Source organism: Meleagris gallopavo, chromosome 5 (assembly GCF_905368555.1).
Source record: "Meleagris gallopavo chromosome 5, MGAL_WU_HG_1.1, whole genome shotgun sequence".
Classification (NCBI taxonomy): domain Eukaryota; kingdom Metazoa; phylum Chordata; class Aves; order Galliformes; family Phasianidae; genus Meleagris; species Meleagris gallopavo.
This window is the reverse complement of record NC_139408.1, coordinates 4268395-4295087: the sequence shown is the minus strand read 5'-3', so window position 1 is coordinate 4295087 and position 26693 is coordinate 4268395. Positions and strand designations below refer to the sequence as shown.

The 26693-nt window shown below is 39.2% G+C and overlaps 1 protein-coding gene across 1 annotated transcript in view; it reads left to right on the top strand.

The window, feature by feature from the left end:
• The window catches only part of NAV2 (neuron navigator 2), a 184280-nt gene that overhangs the window by 97126 nt on the left and 60461 nt on the right, over window positions 1-26693 (top strand). The window contains 1 exon segment of the mRNA XM_010710727.4: window positions 9103-9225. Within this exon segment, the coding sequence (XP_010709029.2) occupies window positions 9103-9225 (123 nt within the window).

Here is a 26693-nt window from a genome sequence, read left to right as displayed (position 1 = left end):
TGCAGTATTGAGTTGCAATAACAGCATCGGATGTAATCCCCAAATCAATTGGGAGAGGTAAACTTTCTGTCAAAAAGATGACGGTGTTACCCTTGGTGAATCTCACTGACACCTCTTCATGCCAAATGACCATCTGCAGTATAAACAGATGTTTTGGTAGTTTCATGAGTTATCTTCATTTTATTCTCACTTATAAAAAATTGGGTTGCAGTATGTCTCTGTGAGAGAGGAATAATAAGCTGCTTAGAAATCAGAAAGTTGCTTGTAAAGAAAGCATCATTGCTGCTTGCTGCGGAATGAATCTCTGAGATCAGTGCTAGGGTGAATGTGTCCAGTATTTTCAGAAGCTGAGTTACTGTTTGCAGAAAACAGCACAAGAGGGCATTTATATAATGAATAGCTCTTTATTAGCTGATGTATGTTTCACTTTGTCATTTTCAGTATTGCTCCAGTGCTGTAGTCTGAAAACCTCGGATCTGTGTTTTCATTGGCAAACTGATAGGGAAGGAAGCCAAAATATTTGTTACAGCCAAAATAAATCCAATAGCCAAGGTAAACTATTTGAGCCCTATGATCCTGATGCTTTCTCTGAAATGTACTGGGTCATGGGAAGTTTCATTTGGCCTCTTTTAATAAGTCTGCTCAGGCAGAGCTCTGGCATACATCGTTAGTATTGATTTCAAAGGTTAGAAAGAGTACCTTTTCCAAACAGGCAGAAAATACCAGTTAAAACTAAGAAGGTCTTCCGGTGGTGGATCGAAGGTAAGAAGCAGTCTTCTTTTGGAAGCTAATACATCAACAGAGCAGCAAAGCACCCGACTGGGGTTGGTGCATGGTGTCCTGGTTCCAGGTGTTTGGTCCTCCAACACAATGGTCTGGGCTTGCAGCCTGCTCAGAAGGGGACAGCAGGGGGCACAGGGCTGCTGCACCTACCCACCTCAGAGTTATGCACTCCTTCCAGGTAGGGAGGCAAACTCAGTCCTTCTGGGGGGTTTGTATGGAGGGTTTTGTCCACTTCAGCCTTTAGCTGCTCACATACGTGTTTCTACGTTCTGCCTATTTTTTTTCTCCTGTGTTCTCTCTAATGAGATGTAGAGTTCATCTTGTTTTTATCTCTCCTTGGAGTGGAACAACAGAGCTCTTGCTTAACGTTATTTTCTTTTAGTTTAACTAATCCTCTGACATTGCTTTCGTTACCTTAATTGCAGACTGCTATGCAGAATTAACAGCTTGGCTGTATTGATTATTCCCAGTTACAGATTTGCTCAGGAAATGGTCTGTGATCAGCAAACACCATTCAACCAGTGTTCCTTGTTGCGGAAACATCTGTTGCAGCAAAATGTAGGTGTGCTGGTTTGACAGCCCAAGCCCAAGAACCTGCACTTCGAGGCAGCGTGGACAGGAGCAGTCCTTAGCCCTTCTTTCCATTTCATTAATATCCCCATTTGTTTGCTGCTGTGGAACTGATCCATTCCCATCCAAGACTCCTGTTTTCACAAGTAGTTAATGTGTTTGTGTGTGTGATGCTCATGGGATTCTCATTCTTGTTTATTCAAGCCTTTATGCTCTACGTGGATCTTTCTACAAGCACTTAGAGCAAGTGAATTCAGAACACAGAGGAAGGAAATCACAAAGGAGATCAGGCCCCAGTCAGGTGGGGAATCAGACTGCCCGTCACAAAAGATGAGCTAGAAGTCATCTTTTTGGCCCAGAGCCATGTCTGCCTTGGAGTGACGTGGGCCAGAACCAGCACTGAAACAGCTCTGTAAAATGCAGAGGCTGAATTTTAATAGGTGTATCCATTATATCCATTAGGAAACAATTAGGAATTCAATGTGAAGAGCCAAAGAGGAGCATTCATTTTAGTGAATGATCAGTAGTACAATGGATATTTACAGTGTTCTTGTGTCCCGGTTGCTGGATTTAGTACTATTTATCAGGCAGTGATACATATATTTCAGATGTTGCACGACAGAACTTCGCTTGGGTTTGAGGTTTAAGAAAAAGAGAAGAGTTATACCTTTTGTTGCTAACTGTATTTGCTCTTGGTAACAGTAGTTAAAAGAAACCATTTCCTTCTAAACCATCTGCAGCAGAAATGGTTGCTGCTGCAGGTCATTATGTGTGGCTGGATGGCAGTCAAGAGGCTGAGCTAATTGTGGTGTAAGCAAGAATCCGTATGCCAGTACACTGACTGAGTGCTAGCTGTAGTTTTTTCTGACCCTTTGCTGCAGAGATTACCTGTGTTAGTTGTTTTACTGCCTGCAGTACTTGGAATGGTGTGATTTCATTGCTAAGATATCATCGCTGCAGTCCTTGTATGGCTATAACACTTAAACGTGACCGAGAATCATGAGGGAGCTAATTGTGTCTTCCTTCTCCCTCTGAGAAGACTGTTTATTTGAACTGCCTTCTCTCTTGCTAGAACTGGCTCTTACATTTTGCACCTTTTGACACTGCAGAACAGCAGCACAACTAATAAGGAAGTCAGCCTAGCAAGCTTAACATTCTGAATTTTATGAAACAGTACTAGGGAATCTTTATTTCTGACTTCTTAGTAAGCTGTGATGAAATTGGGTCAGAAGATCTGGGTTTTAAAGTTGTAAATGTCCTGGTGCTAAGAAAATAAAAAGGAAACACTGAAACTTGTGTAAATGGCATCCTAAGAACTGTAGCAAGAGATTTTTAGAGCAGGCATGGCTAGAATGTTATATAAGCATTTTCAGTGTTACCGATGTTGTAATGTTACTGATAGTTTTAAAATATTCTTAAGTACTGCCCTCATTTCAGGAATAGTTCTCATGTCAGTTTGAGTAAAACTGTCAACAAAGCAGTGTTTAATCATTTATCATTAAGAAAACCTAGGATAATGTGTTCTCATAGCACTTCTCTCGCATTTTTGGATTTGACATAGGTAGACATCATGGGCCCGTAATTCACAACCTTAGAGATCATCTGGAATGGAGCATGTTATCCAGCACGCCATTAAAAAGCCATCAGCAAGCCTCGGACAATTCAGTAGCACAGTCAGGAAGCAAGAGACAGTGTTTATAGTAAGAGGAGTGAGAATAACTGGCAGTGGTCACATAGTCTCTTTTCAGTCCTCGCTGCCACACAGTAGCTGTACAATGCTTGGGACACACTGAGCCATAAATAATACTTGTCTGTAGGACCAACCCACCATTTGTGGTGTGTGGTATTTGCTGTTTCCTCATACACACTGTCCGGCCGGAGCTCAGGGATGTTTGGACAGCACTCTCTGATGTAGGATTTGGGTTTTTGGGAGGTCTTGTGCGGGGCCAGGAACTGGACTCAGTAATCCTTGTGGGTCCCTTCCAACTCGGGACATTTTGTGATTCTGTGACTAAATCCAGTTCAGCTGTGGGGCTAGCCAGCAGAGGGAGATGCACTCATGCGGGTGGGAGAGAGCAGAAAGCGCTGGGAGGCCCTGAGGAACCTTCTCTGCACTCCCCAGTTTTCTGGGCCTGGCAAGCAGCAGCACGCTCTCGTTATTTTCCTTTGGCCGCAAGTAGTTCCTTTCCCTAACAAAATTAAAGAGAGTGGTGGGGAATGGATCACTTATTCTATCACTCATTTCTATGGTTTTCATTGAAGTAGATCCTGAGAAGGATTTAGGCTTTTAAATCAAATCTGTCATATGCAAAACCCCATTCAACTACTGCCAGATTCTGGTGTAACTTCAGCTTGCTCCGTGCTGGCAGCCTGCACTTGCTAGGTGTGATCATTGTCCCAACTCTTAATGAGTTTCCATATTTCATTGGGCTCAGGACTACTAGTTGCACACCTGAAAAAACTGACCTCTTGGGACTTTTCCAATGTTCTCTACCTTATTTTGACAGGATTAAGCCCTCATGTTGTGCAACTATAACACTCTTGGTTTTCAAGATGTGGCTCCAAGAGGGGACACTCAGCTGGGCAAGGGCAGCCATGCAGAAGTGCAGAGTTGTAGTCTTTGATCTGCTCTCCCAGATGGTTCGTGGTTCATTGGGTAAATTTTGCAAATCATCTGGGAATTGAAACCCCTGGACCCCTGACTCCTCACAAACACTCTAATGGCTGGTTTTCTTTCCTTTGTACGGCTGAAAATGTTCCACTGTCGTGGGCCCATTGAATTTCATTGGCTGAACTAGTTCTGCTCAGACTTAAACATGTTTTAGGAAAAATGTGGGAAACAACAGTAGGCAAGATTGAGTCATAAAATAATTAGGCTTTGATTAGCCATTATGAGGGCAAAAGTTCTTTCACTGAAGTCCTAAGGCTTAAATGAAACCTTGTGTAGTCTTAGTAAAGTCGTCAGAGTTCACTGCCCAGATTACTCTGTGAAGTTTGGGGTGATCTGTCCTAATGTCTTCCGGTGAGTTTTCTCAGGTCTTGCTATCTTCTTAAACATGCTTTAATCACCTGGATGCCTTTAAGCCTGCTTTCGAGACTGTTAATAATTAATATTGGCATTTGAAATTTATCATGGCCATAACAAGAGTTTTCCTTCAAGAAGTGTCCCATTCATTTCTGAAGGGCCATTCAAGTCCAGGATAGATGAAGAGAATAAATAAAACTTCAACCTGTGCTTTGTTCTCATACAGAGCTCATATAGAAGGGGAAGAAACTGAGACAACAAAGGGGAATATAAAATATAGTAAATAGAATGTCTATATTATACTTAATTCAATATAAAATATTTGTATGAATATAATCTTAGTCTACCAATTCATGTGCTTTACAGTTGGGAGATTTAACTAGACAAGCTGTGAAACTAAAATATACTTACTACATTTTGTGTAATCTCATTTCTCTTTTGCCTGATACTGGAGTGAAAGTCTCCTTATTCTCAGCAGTGATGATGAGATGATGACTTTTGAAACTGCAAGTCATTTATAGGTTTTTTTTCTGGTTTTAGTCTGTGTTTGGATTTGAACATCCTCAAAGCAACTCATAATTTATTCATTAGTTTTTCAACTGTAAATATTTAATGATTATTCATAAAAGTCTATCAGCTTATAACTTACACACTACCTTAAATGTGAAGTGAAATTTTAAGTTAAATGAGCACTAGGTTTATGCTTCTGTGAACCTGAAAGATGATGTTTGGATTTAATGTTAGATATACGAGCATTGTATCAGGTGCACCAAGCTGAAAGCTAAGGACCTGATCCCATTGCTGAATGACTTTTGAAATTCACAGGGTTCCAAAACCAGACTTACAGACAGGCTATATGTTCAACCCTTTGGCTAGAAAGACAAAGAACAGATCATGATGGGCATTTAGTGGAGGTGCCAGTAAAGAACAATGAATGGAAGGGCTTGGGAGGGGGGAAAAATGACTTCAGTATTAATACTAAAGTAAAGAGTGCCTGTCCCATGGCAATCTATTTGCAAAATTGGGAAGTTCATATTCATATGTTAAAGAGTGAAATAAATATATACAAAGTGGTACAAGTTTTCAGACCATGAAAAGACTATGAAAGTGAGTGTGCTGTTGGCTGTCTAGATATACCTGAGCAAGTACAGGGTGTGAGCAGAAATCAGGTGACTAAGACCACTGAATTTTACTGATCCCTTTGTAACCCGTTCTTGTTCCCTGTAAATACCTTTCAGGAGTGGGAAATAAATCACTTTGGCATTGGAAATAATCTAACAATATTGCTCTTGGAAGGACTTAGAACAGCATTCAAAATTTCAGAGGCAGAGAAAGGATGTATTTGGCTAATGAAAAGAGAAGTTTACAGATCCAGATTGTCCAGGGAACTCCAAAGCAAATTATTTTATACTTGTAATACAGGGCAGGAAGCCATTTTCTTGAAGTGTCACCTAGAAAGTGTGATGTAAACTCCAGTTGTGCTGGAAGTGCATAATACTGCTCTTGTTTAACCTGAGTCTTTTCCCAGTGAAAGAAAGAGTTATGGTGTTATTTCCCTGAAGATGAAAGTAAAACTATAGAGATGAGTAATGAGTATTCATTTCTGAAAGACTAGAAAATCCATGTAACCAATGTCATCTTTGTCTCATTTAGTGTTCATTCATCAAATTTGAGTATATGCTACTCTAGTATGGACAGTCATCTCCACTGCCTGTTGGTACCATCTCTAGAAGATCTGAGCTATTAATCTGATTTAGAAAGTCACTGAGTCCAGATACTGTACTTTTTCCCACTTTTCTTTCTTTGGGAGTAGGAAGAAAGTATTTTGAAATGCTTGTTTTTACACTGAACTGCTTGCAGAGTTGCTATGATTTGCAAGGCATTTGTCATGCTTTTAATAAGTAGGTATTTGTCATACTTTTAATAAGAAAAGACAAAGAAATTAAACCTAATTGATAATTGCCCTGATACAATTGTTTGACTGCAGTGGATCATTGTGCAGGAGGCAAAGCTGTTTCAAGGAAAATGCTTGTACTCAGGAGAACACTTAAGGAGTTGTTAAAGGAGTTGACAGGCACATGAAATTGGAAATTTAGGTACACTCCCAGTGATTTTGTCAGAGATTTATTCTCACACAACCCTAGTGCTGCTGCTTCTGCAGGTGGAAGAAAGAAGGGGATTAAAGATGGGGATTAAAGTTTTCTTTTTTGTCTTTAGTCGGAATATGTGAGTTTGGTTTAGAGGTTAGTATAGAGATGTATGATGATTCAGATATCATTGAGAACTGTTAGAATTATACACATAAGGTGTATTTCCTAGTTTTATTCTTCTCTGAGGAAAACTTTGTAAGATTGTCTTCAGAAACGTATTACTTAATTATATTCTCCCTTGTCATAAGGCAAAAATGAACAGTGATAATAACAGTGTATTCATAAAGGGAAGATGGCCTCTGAGAGCCAAGAGGTTTGGAGGGATGGGGAAGAAGGAGAAGAAAGCAATGGCTGGAGGTTTTTGGCACCAGTAGCTTTTTTACTCTCTTCTCCTGCATGACCTGTGAGCAGTAGAAAACTTACTTTATTTTAAAATTGCTTTAATGTCAGTGCATGTTTTTCTGCCACAAGGCGGTACCTCCCCGTGTTCTTTGACCTTCATGTTTCATGCAGGACTTCAAGCGTTATTCCTTCTGAAATCTTTCTGAAATTAAGCATTCCTGGGTGGAGAACGTTGCATGTAATAAAAATAAGATATAAAGCTTTCAATCCGTGATTACACAAACCTGTTTCAAAATACAAAACTGTGTGCATCTTGTGTTGTCCTGACGTGTAAGGAACTCGTCGGTACAGTGGGTAAAAGGCATTGCCTGTCCGTGCTCTTTTAAGGTGTCTTGGTTTGTGAAACCTCATGTCAAAGATGTTGAATAAATCTGCTATTTTCCAGTTTGATGCCACTACAGTTATTCTGATCTGTCAGCTTGCTGAGCTTCTCCGCGGAGTGTGAAATCTGTTGTTATTAGTAGCTTTCCATTGATTTCAGCATGACTAACTCCTGAGAGTAACATGTTTCATTGAACTGATTCTGGGTTATAACCACGGAGAACAATCCATTGCAGTCTTTTATCAAAGGTCTACTCATGTCAGGGGAAGGTGAAGCCTGACAGTAAAGCTGAGAGCTGCTCTTTGCAGTACGTGTGCAGTGGGTGTTCACGCAGGAGCAGGTTTCATGTGCAGGCAAGTATCTGCAATAAACCAATTAACGTGTGTACATTGGCTGTTTTTGCAAAATGCTGTTTATGTCTTTGTATAACAATGTGGTCTTAAGCTTCACTTTTCTTTCCCTTTTATTTTAGTAGGTTAAGGGGAAAAAAAAGTTTTTCCACGATAAAGTATTTATCAGCTATGTCAAGCAAATGGTAGAATGCAAAGACCTGAGGCAAATTCCACACTTGCTGCAACGGAGCTGCTCCCCTCTTTTTACAGTCGTTTGTGAGCTCTGAGAACCTCGTCCCCACAGATTTGCTGAACGGGGAATAGTCTGGGGTCTGGCTTTACCAGCTTAGCAATCTCTTTGTTAAACTCCCCAGAGGGACTCCTCCGTTGTTCCAGGGCAGGCACCGTAGAGATTCATAAATCTAACTCAAATGCTAAACAGCAGACTGTATGAGCTTTGTCGACTTTTTACTGTCCCAGTTTTCTAAATACAGTAATTGAATTTGACTTTGGTAAACTACATCTGTTGCAGCAACATCTAGGAGGAAAGGAGTGGAAAAAACGCAGAGGAACAACTCGTGCAAACTGCTTTTCCACTCTCCCTCTCCCCAGTAGAGGCATTACTAGCTGAAGCTAGGAATGTCTTTCTTTTCTTCCTATGAATGAGGCTGTCTTGCTGTAAGGGAAAAAGCTATGTGTCTTTTTAACAAAGAAGAAGATGTCCAGTGTATCAGAATATAATTCAGCGAGCTGCTGTCTTTTCACTCCCAAGAAAGTAAGAAACGTGTTATCTTAGCAATTGGTGAACTATCATATCCATACCTGGCACTTCCTAATACCTAAAAATCATAGCACTTTTAAAAGGCAAATGTCTCTAAGTCATAGTTACAGACAGGAAACAATACAGGAGCCAAAACAGGATTGGAAAAAAGCTTTTATTTCACGTTGCATCTCTGAGTTCTCACTGTAAATCTTGGGTTATTAATTGTTCATGCACCACTGAAAAGATCTAAGGTGAATTCATTGTGATTTTTGCAGTTAAATTGTGAAAGGGTTGAGAATTCCACTGTGATGTCCACACAACATAGTTCAGGATGGGATAAATTGTGCTTGTTGTGGTAGGAGGGGATAAGTGATTGTATCATTCTCGACTATTGAATGACTTCCATCAAGACAGCAATAATGAAAGTTAAGTAGTATTCCTTTGTCTGACAGAATCATGAGGGTTGGAAGGGACCTCTGGAGATCATCTAGTCTAATCTTCCTGCTGAAGCAGGCTCCCAGAGTAGGTCACAGTTATGCTGAAATCCAGTTCTTATCAATGTGAGAGGTTGCAAGATGGAGAAGAGAATGATGAGAGAGGGGCAAAAGGTCTCCAGTATCGTCACTTTTCCTTGCTTGGTGTTTTGGGAAATATTCTCAACTCAAGAGCATGGAAACACATTGAAGGTTAACGCAGTGTATTAATATCTGAACATGTGATGGGTTTGCTACAAGTGATGTTTTGTTGTTTCAAAGGTATATGACAGATGGTGGCTTGGGCCTCTACACGCGAAGGCTAAACCGGCTCCCTGATGGCATGGCTGCAGTGCGGGAGACCATGCAGCGCAACACGTCCCTGGGACTTGGAGATGCTGACAGGTAAGCTCTCACCCAGCAAATGCTGGGATATAACTGTGAGTTTAGTCCATCTAATGCATACTGGAATGTTCAACAGCTTTGGGAATTCAGGTACTGAATACGTGGCTGTGACTTCTGCTCAGTATGTTAGGTTATGCATTCATGGAAGGCTCAGGATGAATACCAACTTTGTCTTCTGATTTCTTGCTTGCATTCTCACCTGTGTTTCTGTGTGCGTGATGTAACACAAGAAAATGTGAAACTTCATTTTAATAGCTTTTGAAAGAAAAAAGGCCTAATTCTCTTTTCATTTCCAATCATTCTTTCAAGTCCAGTGACTCCGTGTGAATGGTCAAGGCCAAAGATCAAGAATTAGGACGGAGGTTAAAAATCCGTAGTTAACAGTATTGGGATCCATAAAGGAGGCAGGTAGATGGACAGAAATGAGCCCTGTATTCTGTTAGAGTTGAGATAAATGGGTTAAATACTTCAGCTTTTAATGGATTGGCCTGTAATTGCTACTTTCTCTTCCAAACACAAAACCTGATGAGTGTTACTGTTGATGCAGTAAGTGAACTGTATCCTTTTCCTTCCATGATCTGACCCTAAGATTTTGAGTTACAGATTTGAACCAATTTTCAAACCATGAGCTTTGTTTTTTTTTTGTTATCTGTCTTTCTGGGGTGTAACTGTAGTTGACTGAGTTTGACACAGCTGGTTCTTTCTTGATAGAGATGTATGCAGTAAAGCATAATACCAGGGACAAATGATGATGGGGAAGCTTGCCTTGCTTTCAAGAAAAGCCATGCTGTATCTGTTTTGGCTTTCAATAAAAGAATGAAAACCTCTCAGAGAATCTCAGCTCAGTTTCGATTATTAAGTTAACATACACTTGCCAGTTGGAAAGTATGCCTAGATTTCTCAGGAGCTCGTATCTGTTTCTGAAATTTACAACCTAAAACCCATATCCAGCCAAGAGCACTACTCCTGGCTGCCTGTGGGTGAAGGTATTGCCACCTAGTGCTATAACTGAAGACAAACCAAGTATTATGCTGTAGCTTTGCCACATTAACCAAAGCTGTATGTTTACAATACAGGATTGATCTAATGTAAACTGTGTTATTGTTTAATAGTGATCCTTCTGAAGAGGTAGTCTTTCTCCCCTGCCTGATAGTTCCTGTGCTTGCAGCACTTTTTCTTGGTATATAAACTGTTCTCACATTTTATTTAATCATCTCCTTTCCTGAAGATGCCACCACACAAGGACCAATTACATATGTTCTACAAGAGCTGTTGTTTTTGTGCTTAAATGTTTTCCACTTCAAATGGGATTGTGACACACTGAAATGCAATCCCTAGTTAATGTCAGCTATCTCCACATTAAAAATAATTCATTCAGCTCATACTGGGGATGGGGGCTTACACACAGTGAGGATTGTGTGTGGCAGGCAAGTTAGCTGCAACAGGGGATCACGGAGGAATTAGCCTAGTGCAAGATTTGGTGATGGTAGTATGTGTTGCTTTGACTTAGTCTTTTCATTTTGGAATGCAGGCTTATTCATCTTACGTAGAAGATGAGCATCTCCTCACAATAGCTCAGCAATTTAAAAACGGCTCCCTTTTGGTTGCTGGGTGACCATAATGTGCAATTTAAGCAACAGAAAAAGAATATCTTGGTTTTATCTGCAGTTTTACAGGGTGAAAACTGGCCTAAGGAAAAGGGGCTTTAATAAAACTGGTGTGGTAGCGCATTGCTTTCTTGATTCTGTGGAGAGGGAAGCAGGAGTTTGGAGTTGCTTTACCAGCGTCCATAGAAACATGAAGATGAAACGTAGCTCGTTCAAAGCAGATGTTGATTGACTGCATGGAGAATGGGTGTGAAAGGCTATGAACCTTTAAGTGTACGGTTAATGATTAAGAAGTTATCAGAGGAACTTTTGCAGGTTGCCTGTTTGTTTAGTTTTTTATGTTATTAATTGTAGAAGTCTAGTGGCAAAGCTCTTGCTCGTTGGCTCTGGTAATGTAAAGCACAGACCTTAGAAGGTATATTTTCCCCTGCAGCAGGGAAATCTAAATGAGGCAATTTAATTTAACGCTTGATTGCAAGGTTAATGGAATCATTGCACAACACAGCTGAGCTTATTTATTCACTTTGAGACAATTTGTGTTTGCATGGAACAAAGGTATTTTTAATGAAAAAAAGGCATTAAGGATGCCTTTTTATTTAGCTTGTGATTTATTTTTTTTTTTAATCTTTTTTTAAGGCTGTAAATTAGCCACCTATGGTTTTGTCTCGTATGTATATGGATGTGGTGTGTACCATCTGGCAGCTGAAGTTTACTTCATGTTGCCAGGCACGGTTGCTTGATCTGAGATCTAATTCTGTCTTGAAGTTCATATATGCAACTTGCATTTATGAGTGCACACAGATAAGAGGGAAGAAATTTGACACTTAGTTTTGAGTAAATCTTTCTGTAATTACTTTCTTATATAACTTCTTAATTAGATAAGGTAATTGAGACCTGTGCTGACTTATCACATTTTGGTGAATAGGTCAGGAGGCTCTATTAATGGATATGAGCTTGTCAAGAGTAACTTTAATGCTGTAATTAAGGAAAAGTCAGTATGATTTTTATTTTTTTTTTTTTTTTTTAAGTCTCGGCGATGGAGTCTCTAAATAACAACTTCCAAGTGTGATTTGCATGGATTGTTTCAGTTCTGCAGTTCAATTTGAGGCTCTGTGAATTTGAACCTTTGCATAGGAGGATAAGGGAAAAAAAGGTCTTCCCAGCTTGTCCTTTCAAAAGCCCCTTCTGGTTGTGAGGAGATATCACATTACATAGTCTTTGCACTTTGAACAGCTCCAACATGTGTGGACTGTAGGTGAAACACGGGTCAGCTGTTGAACGTGGATAGGATTGAACTGCCAATTCCAGAGTATTTCTATCTCACAGTGTCCTTAATAACAGTGTTGTCGCACTGAAGATTCTGCAGTTCAAACGAGAACAAAATCAGTTTAATTGCCAACTTAACTTGTGGCTGAAACCAGCTCCTGGTGGTCAGCAGCATTTCCTGCTTGTGTCAAGATTCTTGGATAATCCAGGTGAGAATGGAGAAGGTGAATGGGAAAGAAAAACTGAGAGCAAAACAGGAACAGAGCAGATAGACGGAGGGCATTCCATGCAGAGCACAAATAGTCCTACCACGCTATGATTAGAAATGTTACTGAATGCAACATTTGACGTATGCAATCATTTAAAGCAATTTCTACAAAAGGTAAGAATCAGGCTTTCCTAATATCTAAAGAGTAACACTTTGTTGTGATTTTACTTTGTGTAAAAACAGGTTACGGATATTTATGTAACTCCTGACTCAGGAAATAGCCAAGGCTTCGCGTTTTCATGGAGGGAAAATTCTAGAGCTCAGTATGTTTAAATTCACTATTAATATTTTGAATCCTATTAAAAATACAAGATTGTTTAAAAGAGGGGTTAGTGCTCAGGGCAGGAAGGAGATAGTTGAACCACCTTGGCAACTGGGATTACACTTCAGGAGAGTTGAAAAGCAAGCTAAGGCATGTCATCAAGCTGGGGACAATATTGTTCTGTTCTGAAACGTGGAGAAAAGTGGAAACGGAGGAGATGTCACTGGTTTTGGAAGGCATCAAATTCCACTGAAAGCAGTAAACTACAGGCACTGTGCTGGTAGGTGTCATGTAAGAAGCTGCATCAAATTGTCTTTATTATAGGCAATGGTAAAATATGAAGATGTAACAACGTACAGTTTTGTTAAGGTGCTCTTTGATAGATTGTGGATGGCCCATCCCTGGAGGTGTTCAAGGCCAGATTGGATGGGGCCCTGGGCAGCCTGGTCTAGTATTAAATGGGGAGGTTGGTGGCCCTGCTTGTGGCTGGGAGGTTGGAGATTCATGATCCTTGAGGTCCCTTCCAACCCTGGCCATTCTGTGATTCTGTGATTTGTCATGCAGTTTTTTGCTAGGGCAAGGCATCTTTATTATTAAGTATGTGTTTTCAGTTTGTCCCCTTAATTGAGGCAATGCAGTTAAAGCTAAATGAAGATGTCTTCAATTCCTGGCTTTGCAGACGAGGGGTTAAGTCCTCTGTTCAGATAATATCCATTAGCAGTATTATCCCCTTACTGCCCATCTCACCATTACTTTAGTTTTGCTGCTCTAGCATCAGTAGCATGATGCATAAGAGGAAAAACAGAGAACGTGTGTCTGGACTAGCCACTCAGACTGGAAAGCCTTTGTCCTAGAATGTTACAGCATGAGTGGATTATATTTTAAACTTCAGACAAGCATAACTCTGGTAAAAATATGTAGAAATAGATATTCTTGCATTGTGATGGCAGTGGAATTCCCATCATCTTCCCCCACAGCATCTCCTGATCCTGCCATACTCCCTTAGGAGAGTTGACATAAGTGTTTGTGGAGTTCCACAGCAAATAGCCTTTACAGGGAGCTTCATCTGATGGTTCATATGAAGAGATTCATGGAGGGAGAATCTCCTTTCTGTCAATAGAGAGGATTCTTGTATTCCGTCTACAGAGATGTCAGGAGATCTCAGCCAGCAAATATGCTGCCAAGCCATTACTAGTGTACCAGGAAGATTTTACAGTTCTTTCACCTCAAGAAAGCTCTGACAATTGTATTTGCATAGAGTTTGTATTATACATGTGATTTATAAAAATTCCCATTTTTTCTTGGTAGGCAGCAGAATCCCCTTATTAGAAGATCTTATAAATCAGCATAGTTTTCTAGAAAATAATTCAAAAATCTGCAAGGTTTCTTTCAAGTTAAGAGAAATGAAAAAAGAGGTGCTCAACGACTCATCATTCATTGTTACTGTATGTGCTGTGCTGTGAGTCACTGCAGTTTGTAAATACATGTCCAGGTATACTTGCTTAATAGCAAAGTCACGGGTGTGATACACACATAACAGGTCTTCTCTGCATGACCACCTGTTTGGATTTTAACTGTAAGTTAGGAAAGCTAGCACTGCTTCTAAGTATTCAAGCTGTACCTTGGTACCTATTTATACCTATCTCTCTGTCTTTGTAAGATCTCACATTTATCTTGAGAACTGACTCAAACAAAAGGAGAAATTCACGTTGCAAAGATTCTTTGAAGTTTATGGCTTTGGGACCTGCAGATTAGAATCACAATACCAAATACTTTTATTTTCCAAGGAGTCTTTTAACAAGCAGTAGTCCAAAGTGGTTTTAGGTTACATAAAGTAATTGCAAAGTTAAGCAACGAAGAGTAGGTGAACGCAGTGGTACAGTAGCTGTACCTGAGGGCTGAAATTAACAGTAACAAAAGGGAAAAAAGCATTCTGTATTCAAACAAGACAAAGTTAGTCAAGGGAGTTGAGATCCTTTGGCAGATGGGTTTCAGTGGGCTAAAGACAGCAAAGTATTGTGTGTGTAAACATTTCTTCTGGTTTAAAATAGATGGAAGAAGTTTCATTGCTAAGTACAAGTTACAAACAGTTGCTCTAAATTTATCCAGATTTATAAGTAGTTTAGAGTAAATTGTAAAGGCAGAGAATACCTGTGAAGCAGAGGATGGTTTATCAAGGAAAGGCATGATACGAGGTTTATGTGATGTACAGTAGAGAGATATGGATGATTTATAAGTTGTGTGATATGGAGGGGTTGGATGGGGAGAGGGAACAAACTATAACTGGCTGTAAAGTCTGTTCCATTATTTAATCTATGGTTTTTAATATCCACTATAATCATTATTTGGATGTTTTGGTTAATTCTTTGAAGATAGTTTGTGGAACTCCCTTGAAGATGAAAAGGAGGAGGTCAGAGATGAAGTGGCTTTGTGAGAATTGCCCTCCCTTGGGCAATGAGGTTCTTTTCAGCTTTGTGGCTTGCATGTGAATGCATTCAGTGGGCAAAGTAATACTTTTTTTTTCTTTCTTTTTTTTTAAATCACCCACATACTTTCTGGAGTACATCTGGTTGGATGAAGTTTGTTGCTTTCTGGGAAGAATATATTTAGGATGGTCTGATTTTACTTACTAAACAATGATCTGCAATGAGTTTGCTTTTCACTATGAGTTGGGGCTGCCCGAAGTGTAGAAAGTGTAGAAAGACCTTTTGAGTGAAGAGGGAATGAGGTAAGGAGGGTGATTTTTTTTTCAGCAGAGATTGTATTTATTTAAAAATTTCTATCCAGGCTCTAGATTATCACAACAAGTAGTAACAGTGATATAAGATTGATATATATGATGGATATATGGGATGTATATTGATATATGATATATATTGGGTGTGGGAGGGGATTGGTTACCTATTTAACTGACTTCTTATAAAAATATAAGTAGTTTTTGTACAGGAATGTCCTTTTTCTATGTATCCATGGTCAAAAAGAGCTTTTACTTTATTTACTTTATTTAGGACCTAGGTAACCCTGAGCCAGTAAAGTAAGCTGAGAATTATCTTCTTCCCCTCTTTTTAGTAGCCTTGCAGGCTAACAAAACAGCTGCAAATGGTTGTTGACATTCTTCAAGAACTTCCTTCCATTCATGAGGAGCTATAGCTCTACCAATGTATGCAAAAAAATCCAAAACCAGAAACAAAGAAGTTACCCTTCACCTACATGCTGTTCCCTCCAGAGTTGTACCTGGTATAGTTTTAAAACTCGTTTTCAGGGTTTTTGTTTTTGTTTTGGCTTAGATATAAATACTAAAGGCACGTAGGTAAAATCTTTTGGTGTTGCATTTCTTCTTTTAATTTCTTTTCCTCGTGTCATGCCCCCTGCTTTATTACTGTGATTCTAATTCCGCATTCCTTTAGGAGATATTTCCATCTCTGCTCTGGTAACTAGTTAAAATGCTGTTAAAAGTCAGGAACTGAAGTTCACTGCAAAGCTAGTAGAGAGTTGCTGGTACCTCAAGGTAGAAGCTCGAAGGAAACTACATCACCAATGGAACTACACCACTGGAATTAGATTTCTTCCTAAGGTGGCTTTTCTTTCCATCTGCACCCACTCTTAACTGTTTAACTACTAAGTTGACATAACTGCTGATTTAGAGCCTCTACTGAACCCCTTGATATTGCTTCTTCCACTGCTGGAGATCAACACTGTATTTTCTGTTGTATAAAGTGGCTTTTAAAATACTTCAGGCATGTGGGAAATTAAGCTTGTATTCCAAGGGTAAACAAGATTGTAGATACAAAGACCATTTTGAACTGTATCAGGGTCTTTGTGCTTTGCATGACAAACCAAAGAATGTGAAATGCTTGCTGACATAGCACAGACTTTGTTATTTGGTTTTCCATGTCGAATGGCAAGAGTGTCAACATAGTATCACAACTGACCTACAACAGTAACCTCTGAGTTTGGGATTTGGAGATTGAAGAGATAAAAACTAGTAGCAGACAGTTGTCGGACTCCGAAAGAGGAATCCCAAGTATTAGACTGCTGTGGAAACTGATTTAGACTGCTGAAATTACCCTCTGGAACATGAGTGAGAAGCTTGCAACCTGCAAGAGGAAACCTCCTCGTGATATCCAGGTGTACCGAAGGATCATTGCTTATACAGGGAAATAAGACATCCAATTCAACTAGCTAGCTAAAATGTTTAAAGTTGGGTATATATCCCGTGCATATCCACGTCTGCAGCATAGCAGGAACAGCTGTAAAGTATCCACAGCTTTGAGCTCAAAGTGTTGCATATTTCATAAATAGGTATATCCTTCAGCTATCCTGTATGGCAAATGAAGGAATGTGGGGATACCTTTGGGCTTACTGATGTCAAGAGAAATGCAAAAATCCCTGACTTAGCACTCGGTAAGGCAGAAGATGTGTTCTGCTAAAATGAAGGCTTGCTCCCTACTTCCGTGGCGCTTCAGAAAAAGGTGCATGCTCTCACACAAACCTCATTTACTAATTACAACTGTCTTTTTGTAAAGAAGGACGTCTCAACATTCATATATGTCTCTACACAGCACTTGCTGTTTCACTGACAAAGTGACTCTTGGAAGCTGGATGGCTCACAAGTGTGCGTACTTAGCAATATGGACCATAATGTGGGAATGTCCATCCCACTGGAGTGACTTTCCAGCTCTGGGGAATAAATTTCCTGCACTTCTGCATGCAGCAGTGAAGAGGAAGTGGCAAGGGGCAGCAGTGCATCATTTTATTTTTGCTCTCTTGGGATTCTGGGCACTGCTGGCTCATTCCTTGATGTCTCAGTAAGTTCCTTGGTGGCCAGCAAACTATTCCGTATTGCAGGACAGTATCCTTCTTATCTTTGAGTCCTACTCTGCTCTTCCCCATTCCTCAGCTTCCTTGTGGTTTAGGGATTTTCCAGGAGTATGATAAGGTGACTTTCTGACCTTTTTATGACATATAATAGGATTCACAGTGAAGTTGAGGCTCTACAGAACAAGTAATTACTTTGCTCCTGCTCTCTGAGCTGGGACCTGACATCCTGCGGCTTAGGCAGCCCAGTGTTAATGCAGCTACATGAGCTTTAAAGAGTTTCTGTTATTTTGTAAACAGGCATTATGTCTTTCACATGATAGTCCCGTGTTGCTTAGGTATATACAGTAGGTATAGATTTGGCCAGGATAAATAAATGCATGCTCTGTACTAGAAACACTTTGAGCTACATTGCACTGCATTATAAGAATGTATGTAATCAGTTTATTATTATTATTATTATTATTATTATATATTAGCTATTCACACTAAAAATAAAACATCTAATTTTATTAGCACCGATTGCTGCAATTTGAAAGTAATTAATTTGATGCAAATGCCAGATACAAGTGTGCAGAGTTAGCACACAGAGTCTCAATCTGTACCACATCGCTAGAGGCTATGTTTATGTATGTCCAGGTATATTTGTCAATAAGTAGCCAGAGGATCAGTGCTAAAAATGAGGAGCCTGATTACTGCCTGAGCAAAGTCCAAGGACTGAGTTCAGCTCTTCTTAACAACATTTATATTTTTTTGTTACTGAACTGACAAAGGCTCAGCTCACCAGCTACTGCAGAGTTGCCATGTGCTGCCATCAGCCCCAAGTAACATTTTTATCTTTCTTATCTAATTTTAGCTTTTAATCTTCTCTGATTATGTTGTTAGTTGAAGTTCATTTTCATATATATCAGCTAATCCATTCGTTTTGGTTTGAGGGAAATGAGTGAACCACCTTGAGCGTTCAAAAAGGTTTTATTCCCGCTTTCATGTTCACTGTCAGGATTGATTTATTCCTGTTACGAAAGTTGCAACTAGAAATATTCTTCATAACATGACTTAATGCCTTAAACATCTCTTTGAGACTACTGATGTTATTTGATACTATCTCATACATAGTTTTGTTTCGTTAGCATTTTAATGCAAAGGTTTCATTTCAATTTTCACAGATGACTGTAGCAAAATGTTTCACTTGGAAAACTAGAAGTGTTTTGTGTGAGTGTAAAGAGTGAGTAGAATATTATCATTAAATAGCTAGAAATGCTAGACAATTATGTCTGTTCGTGGAAAGAGGAGAGGGGGAAAAGATGAAGGAAAACCAGCCACATGAGCCTGTAGGAGGAGATACCAGCATTCATTGCCACCCAGAGTTTATAGAGGTGTTTGTAAGAAAACCTTACACCATACTTAGTCCATATTTTCAAACTGTGTGGATTCTGTAGAGAATGCACCCAATTATTTGTGCTTTGAGAGCATTTGTGATCCAAAGGAATCCTGGTATGGATTAGGTTATAAGAAGAAATCTTGTTTATACATACCTAGTCTTAAATGTGCGTGCAAAACAAAGATACAAATTTTGAGAGTCTTAAAGCAACTTCCCAATTTGTTTGCATTCTCTTCTTGTTTAATGATACCTGTTTCTGATTTTACTGTTAACGTTTTAACACCGTTGTCATGAAGGAGATTGTGATTCATGTTGGTGCAGTTATAAAAGTAGAGTACAAGTTGACATAACTTGGTTAAGCGCAGCTCTATGGGATTCTGGGAAGAAAGCAGAATTTTCAATGAGACATTTGCCTGTATAGTAGTGAGCTGTAGTTATAGTAACTACACAGCAGATTCAAGAGACATGAGAAAAATGCAGAGTAAAGCTATCCAATGACCACTTCTTCTAAAACAGAGCAGTCTTTATCAGTATTAGTTTATGTTAAGTCTCTGAAAGCAATATGAAACACCATTTTACAGCTCAGCCACACTCTGCTAGCGTTCAAATGGGGCAGAGAGATGAGAGGCTGATATAAAATTATTTTTGAGTTAAAATTTTGGGGTGAAACTGAAAATAAGGAGGTTTTTTAATTTATTTCCCCCCCCCCCCCCCCCCTTAGGAAATTCCAGAGAGAGTTGTTACAGAGTAGTTGTGCACTGGTAGATGTTCTAAAGCAAAAACTCATGTTGGGGTTTTGCTATGTCTGACTTCAGCAGGAGTCTCAGTTTCGGTCTCCTATATTTGAGTCATTTCTCCAACAATATTTAATTATCTCTGTCTCTGCTGCCAAATTATTTCCTGGAAATGAAATCGTTTCCACACAAGATACTGAAAGGTGTTAATTGGACTCTTGGCTATTGCCGAGCTATCAGATCACAGAGGTGGGATGGAAAGAATTAAGGTTGAAGTCCTTGAACTCCCACTTCCCCCTGGATGATTTAACTATGAAAATTAGCAAAGGCTCCAAGGGAATCACCTCACTTTTTGAAGACTTGCATTTTTTATAACCCAACGGAATATTTGATGATATTTCTTCAAAAAGACCCAGTCTTTAAAACAATTATGCAGTTCAGCTATTGCGTTAAAGGAAAGAAAGCAAAATGCTACTCAGAAGCAATTGCACTGCTTTTACTGAGACCAGAGTCCATCCTCAGGTTGGCATGAAGCTTGGAAAACTTCAAGCCAAGCATCTCACTTTTGGCAAACCGATAAAAAATTGAAATCATCCCCCCCCCCAATAATTATTTCATCACTGTAACAGAGCCATCCCTGAAGCAGAGGGTGTAGCCTCAGAGAGAGCAAACACACTGCACAAAGCCCAGGAGGGCTGGGGCTCGGGAAGGAATTACTGGGCAAGGAATGGTTTTGCAATTTTTGCTCTTGCAGAAATGCAATAAAAGGTTATACAGCCTTGCTGAGATCCTGAAGCCTCAGGATTTCTGCAGGCCAGGGAGTGGAGCGAGGAAACAGCATCAGTGGTGATGGTGGGGGGATGCAGCACGGTAAGAGAGACGCCACTGAGCTTTGAACTCGATCAGATGCTTGAGGGCAATTAAACACACAAGATTTCCTACTTTGAACAAAGGCACAGAAGGGAGTCTCCCTGTTTTGTGTGCTATTAATCATCAAGAGGAGAGAAGAATGAGTGAATGAAGGAAAAAAGAGATGGTGCTGTTTAAAGGAAAGATGTTAGACCCCAGCAGGATGCCTGGTTGAGTTGCATCTCAATAAATAATAAGCACTTGTTATGCTAATAGTCACTATTTTCAATAACATGATTTGCATACAGATTATATGCATGTTAATTACATTGTGCACATAGCCAGTAATGTATGTGTTACGTTTTTTTCCTTTGCATTTTCATTTGCAAAATGAGGCATCATTTTAATGAATATTGCAAAATTATAGAATGCGAGTAGATAATGCAGTGAATAATGGCATACTGAGCTGGATGCCCACAGAAGATACCCCACGCATCAGAAATGTTTGTTGGAGGAGCCCAGGATCAGTGTCACCTCTGGCACTGACATCTGTCGTGGCACCTGATTATAATGAAAATAAATGAAACAAAAGTGTGTGTGAATGCCTAATAATGCAGTGTTGCATGATGGTAATTAACCTAGTGTTGGATAATTACTTGGTGCATGCTTGTGTGACCCGTGCTGAGTATTACAAGTTGCACAGATACGAATCAGGAACATCACTGTGCCTTTGGTTGGTGGATTTATACTGCTTTTGTGCCAGGTGTGGGAGGGCAGGTAACACCTGGTGCTGTGAAGAGGCAGAGGAATGTGGGCAGACAGTACCTGCATGGACGCAAAGTTTCCCAGACCAAAGTTAGCCCTTACAGAAGGTCTGAACACATTGGAATCAGAGCCATGCCTGTGTTAGATTGATGCTCAGCATCTTCTGTCCGTAGCATTTCTGACTCATTAGGAAGGTGGACTTCAGTGAACTTTATTTGAAGTATGGTTCCAGATATGCTTTCTTTTCTTCCCCCCCAAATCCCCAAGATCATCCAACCCAACTGCCCACCTACCACCGTGCTACATAATTCAGTGTAGCTATGCCTTCTATACCTGTAGCTACACTGCTTTTCCTGGTGGTACACGGAGCTCTGTGTTCAGCTTCTTACTTACAAAGAAATAAAGAAAGCAACCACAGTATCTTGGGAAAATAGAAGAGTGGTCATCTGACATTCCAGACTAAATATTTAATGTATTTCATAAGGCAGCTAGTAGAAATATTTACCTGTTAGGAAACGGTAAGAATATAATTTACAAGTTCTTATCAGATTAATTTTTCGGGTATCAGATAGCAGTATCGAGTATCAGATAATCTCTTCCCTATAAAGCACAGATGTTTGGAATTAGTAGCTCAGTTTCAAAAGAAAATAGCTGTTAAATGCAATAGCTCACCACATCAATATTTGGTTGTTATTGCCATTGGTGTTCTCACATCCCATGGCAGCTCATTCTGCATGCCTTATACTTATCATAGTATCTATTGCACTGAAAAGGATTTGCTCATGGGAGAGAAACTAAATGATTTTAATCATTTTGTAGACATGGCACTCACTCAAGTTCACTCAGTGTGCAGGGAATGTGGGTTACTTTGAGGCTTACGTTGGTTGCGAGGAGAAGAGAGCTTTCTGTATAAGTGAATAGTTTTGAACAAGTTTTCAGGTTCCCAACATTGCTGCAAACACGTTGGCCTTCTGTTCAGAGCAACCTTGTGGGTAAGATTTCCTTCAGTCACGCTCCCCTAACGCTGATGTGTTGAGTACCTGAACCACATGCAGCAATACTCCAATCTGTAGGACCATTAGTATCCTCCAGTAAAGCTGTTGTTTTATCAGTGCTTAGGAAAGGTCAGAAGTTCATGTGAGCAAGTCCTGACTGCAGCATGTTTATGTGATAGTGAAGGACAAGTTTTCGTACTGCTTAATTAAGAATTTCTTTGTCTGAATGAGCAAAAATACGGAATCCTGAGGAGCTGTCTGCGTTATTCACAAAGCCATAGAATGCTGAGCTAGGAAGGCTTTTTGGTTGAAAGTATGGCGCCAGTTAGGGCTGCTGTCTTGTAGGTCACTGGTTTCAATTACCTTTTATTTTATAAAGATGGTTGGAAAACCAACTCGGTGGTTTTCTTGACCAGACATAAGAAAACAATGGCAGGAATGAAAAATATCTGCAGATCAATGTTACATTGGTAGCCTATTGTGAATTTGGAAATGGCAAGTTAGTCTGTTAACAGGCAGCAGTAGTAAGAGCAAGACAAAAGCAATTCACATGGGAAACAGTGTTCAATACAGAGGAAAGATTTTAAAAGATAATCTGAGTGAAAAGCAAGTCTTCTGGCTCACGTGGTCTTTGGAACATCCTCATGTTGTGTGAGTAAAGCAGGTCCCTTTGTTTTATTAGAAAAATGCAGATGGACTATCAAAGCAAAGTGAATTTTTGTTGAAGCTGGGAGTTTGCAGGTTTGTTCTTTGCCCCTTACTCTGTGGAAGTATTTGTGTGGTTCCAGTGCTTATACACTCGGTAATATAGAGGACTTGCAAACACTAAAAATCAAGTTGTAATGATACTAGCTTGATTTAATAGTTCTACTTTAATTAAGATAAATGACTACACTTTTCTAGTGGGATATATTAGCTTTTTAACAGCCACAGCAGCAACAAACAACTGTAAATATTGAGATATATCTAATTAGGAAACCAAAGCAATTAGTCTGGACCAACCATATTGATCATAACTGAGCTGGATTTGACTAAGATGCAGGTTGCATGATAGCAGTGCTTTTACAGTGGGTGTCCTCAGATGGGTAATGTTTGCTGCTGATGAAAGTTTTAGCATTTTTGGAGGGGACAATGTGGGAGGAGGGTAAATGAAGTTCTATAGGAGTTTTCCATCTTGTAGCTCCTTGGAGGCCTGCTTGTTTGTACAGCACTATGGTAAGTGTAGCTCCGTAGGTGCTACACATGGCATGTTCTTCTTGAATGCATCCTCTCAGGCCCAAGTAGAAATGCAAAGAACTTGTGATTCAAACCTTTTCTTAGGCTCATTGTAGCTATAGAGACTTTTGCATCTAGATTATGCATTTGTATAGCTTCTCACATATACAGCATTATTTGTAGGTGAAGACATTATGCTAGAAAGCTCAGAAAGCAAACTGTGTATCATACGTGAACATCTGTCACATATCCATCCCAAAGCCTCTTGTCAGATCCCTGGGAAGAGAGCAATCATTTTTTTTTGTTCATTCTTCCATTTCATTACATTGGCTGTTTGTGTTTTAAGATAAGATTTTTTTCATTTTATACAGACTGTACTTACAAATAATTTGCTCTGTTACATATGTTTTCGACTTGATATTTTTCATGCAATATATTTGCTATATATGGAAAATATTTTAGATACAGAAATATATGCCTGTTTGGATACAGGAAATACACTGATAACATTAGATGAATTAGATGCTAACTCTGCCTTATGCCATCTCCCTAACAACTTATCAATGCAGTAATCATTAATCTTATTCCAAGTCATTAATCCTATTCCAAATTTGGCTTTTCAGTCTGCTAAGTCTTTTCGGGGCTGAAATCCCTACTCTTTTGATCATGTAAGTTTTGCGTGGTCTTGAATGGCAAGGGACTTGACTTCACATTCAGCTGGGACTTGAGAAATGTCAATTCCCATGCATTGCATGTGTACCCTTGCAGTAGTACACACTTCTTTATTTTCTGCTGCACAGTACTACCAATGTAAGTAATTTTAACAAAATCATGAGATATTCTATGCTTCATATGTTTACTTATTAAAAGCATAAAAAATTCCAGGCAGCACCACTGTAGTGTAACTGTCTGCTTTCTGGGAAGTCTCTAAGATGATGGGACTCTTACCCTCGGAGAATGTGAAGGCAAGTATTTCATAGCATGCATCCTTCATTGGGCTGCAAATACCATGCCTCTTTCATTCAGCAGAATGAAAGGGATTGAAAAATGGAGCTTCATTTTCCAGACCTACTTCTTCCAGCTCCTAACTTCTTTCAGAAATGCAAAGAAAAACCCCAAGTTCACAGCGTTGCAGCAGCTAGGGAATATTTGCTACTGTTCTTCTTATTGACTACATTGATTCCAGTGTTCTCCTAGAGCTTACTTTGACACAACGCTTATGTCAATTATGTTCATCCATAGAATTTTAGCCACTAAATATATAAGCACGTTATGCTAATAGTAACTATTTTGAATAACATGATTTGCATGCAGATTATATGCATGTTAATTACATTGTGCACATCGCTGGTAATGTGCATGTTACATTTTTTTCCTTTTCTTGATTATTTTAGGACATCATTTTACCCAGTTGTAATGGAGTCCTTCCATGGTGAAATGTGGCAAACACTTCATACCACACATTATAAAAAAGCATACAAAGACTATGAAGTGCAATGTCTTTAGTCTGTGCTGCTTGCATTACTTTTATAGTCACTGCAGTCATCAAATGCAGACATTTTATAAGCTCCTAACTGATATATATATATATTTTTCAGCTGATGAGAATAAAAGCATAAAAGCAGGAAAACCTTATTTTCAGACATTTTGGTGTTCTCTTATGGAGAGCTTGAATCGAAACAAGATTCATGTTGCTTTAGCCTAGAATGCAAACCTGTAATCATGGTTTTGATCCTTTAAAATAAAAATCAAATCACAGATTTCTTTGATGGGTTGTTTTGTGTTGTTGTTGGTATTTTTTTTTTATTTTTATTTTTTTGCTGCCTACAGCTTTAGCTTCTTTCAGGCTATGCACATTGTTCTTCCTTACGTTAATGGAAATTGCACGCAACTGGGGATAAAAGAGCAAGCAATTGGAGGTGCAATGATCTTATTACACTGAGTATTAGGACACTTTGCAGTCTTTTCTAAGCAGCTGTTCTGTAGATAAATTAATACCTGGGGTCTCTTTACTTCTCTCAAACTTTAACTACCATAAAAGAAGTTAATGTAAAGCTGTTCACAGCTTATCTCACCCGATTGCTATGCAGAAGTTCTAACACAAAAGCTTTTATAAACTGCAGCCATAACGCACTAATCTTCTGAACTTCCTGACCCATAAAACTATGATTATTACTACATGTAAAATTCATCTGGAAATATCCCTCTGTATTTAGTGTTATAGGTATTATGTTGCAAAATCCCTCCTCCTTGGCAGCGGAAGGGCTGCCAGGAAAAGGAAGACAATGGGGCTGTAGATTAGTGTATGGAGAGCAACACTGTACCTTAATCTTGTGATTTTGTTTTTATTTGTAGCTGTTGATTTAAAAGGTGGGATGTTCTGATTCTTTTTTTCTTTTTTTTCCCTAGCTTGCCATTTCAGATTTCATCATTTTTGGCATTAGAACATTTCTTGTAGCCCTTACCCACTAGAGCAAATTGGGTGCCAATTTTCTATACAACTCTGTAAGCAGATAATTAAGAAACACCATGTCTGGGGAGAGATTTTTGGTGAAGACGGGTTAGAAGAAAGCCTTTCTATTCCAGTTGTGATTCTTTTAAGTACCTGTGATATCTAAGAGTTATTTCTAGCAACTGCTGCATGATTAGTAATGAATGAAGAGCAGTTGATGGGATTTGTTAGAAAGGATACCTTGAGTGCAGTTAAACTCCGCAGAGGTGAGTCTGTGAGTAACTTTACCCTCACTTTTATTGTGGATAATAAATACTTTTGTTTTAAAAAGCTATGTGACTCTTGTCTGATCTTCTACAAAGCTAGTGGCATCTATGGCTTTGCATGTAGGCACGTACGCACTGTGAAGGGGCTGGGATGACTGCACTGCAAGATACAGACATACCAAAAAGCAAAAGGGTCATGTTTCTATCTTTCATTCACCACTAGACTAACTTAATATAGATAATAGTCCAGCTGCAAAAAGATACTAAATGAACGGCCTTTTTCATTTTAAAACACAAACATTTGTGTTAAATGATGCTTTTCTGAAGCCACTTTTATTGTTAGTATTGTTCCAAATTGCAAGTTGTCACATCCACCAGCCTCTAAATTACCACTTGTCTTTGTTGCTATAGTAACATCATGGCCACTAAAATATAGACTCCAGAATAGAAAAGCAAGCTCAGACTGCAACTCGTTTATTTGAAGGTTTTGGCAGAAGAATTTCTGTGCAAAGTCATTATTTTATAACCTTTGAATACTTACATTTTAACTCTTTCAACCAGAAGTACAGCATTATGCTAAAACATGCCTC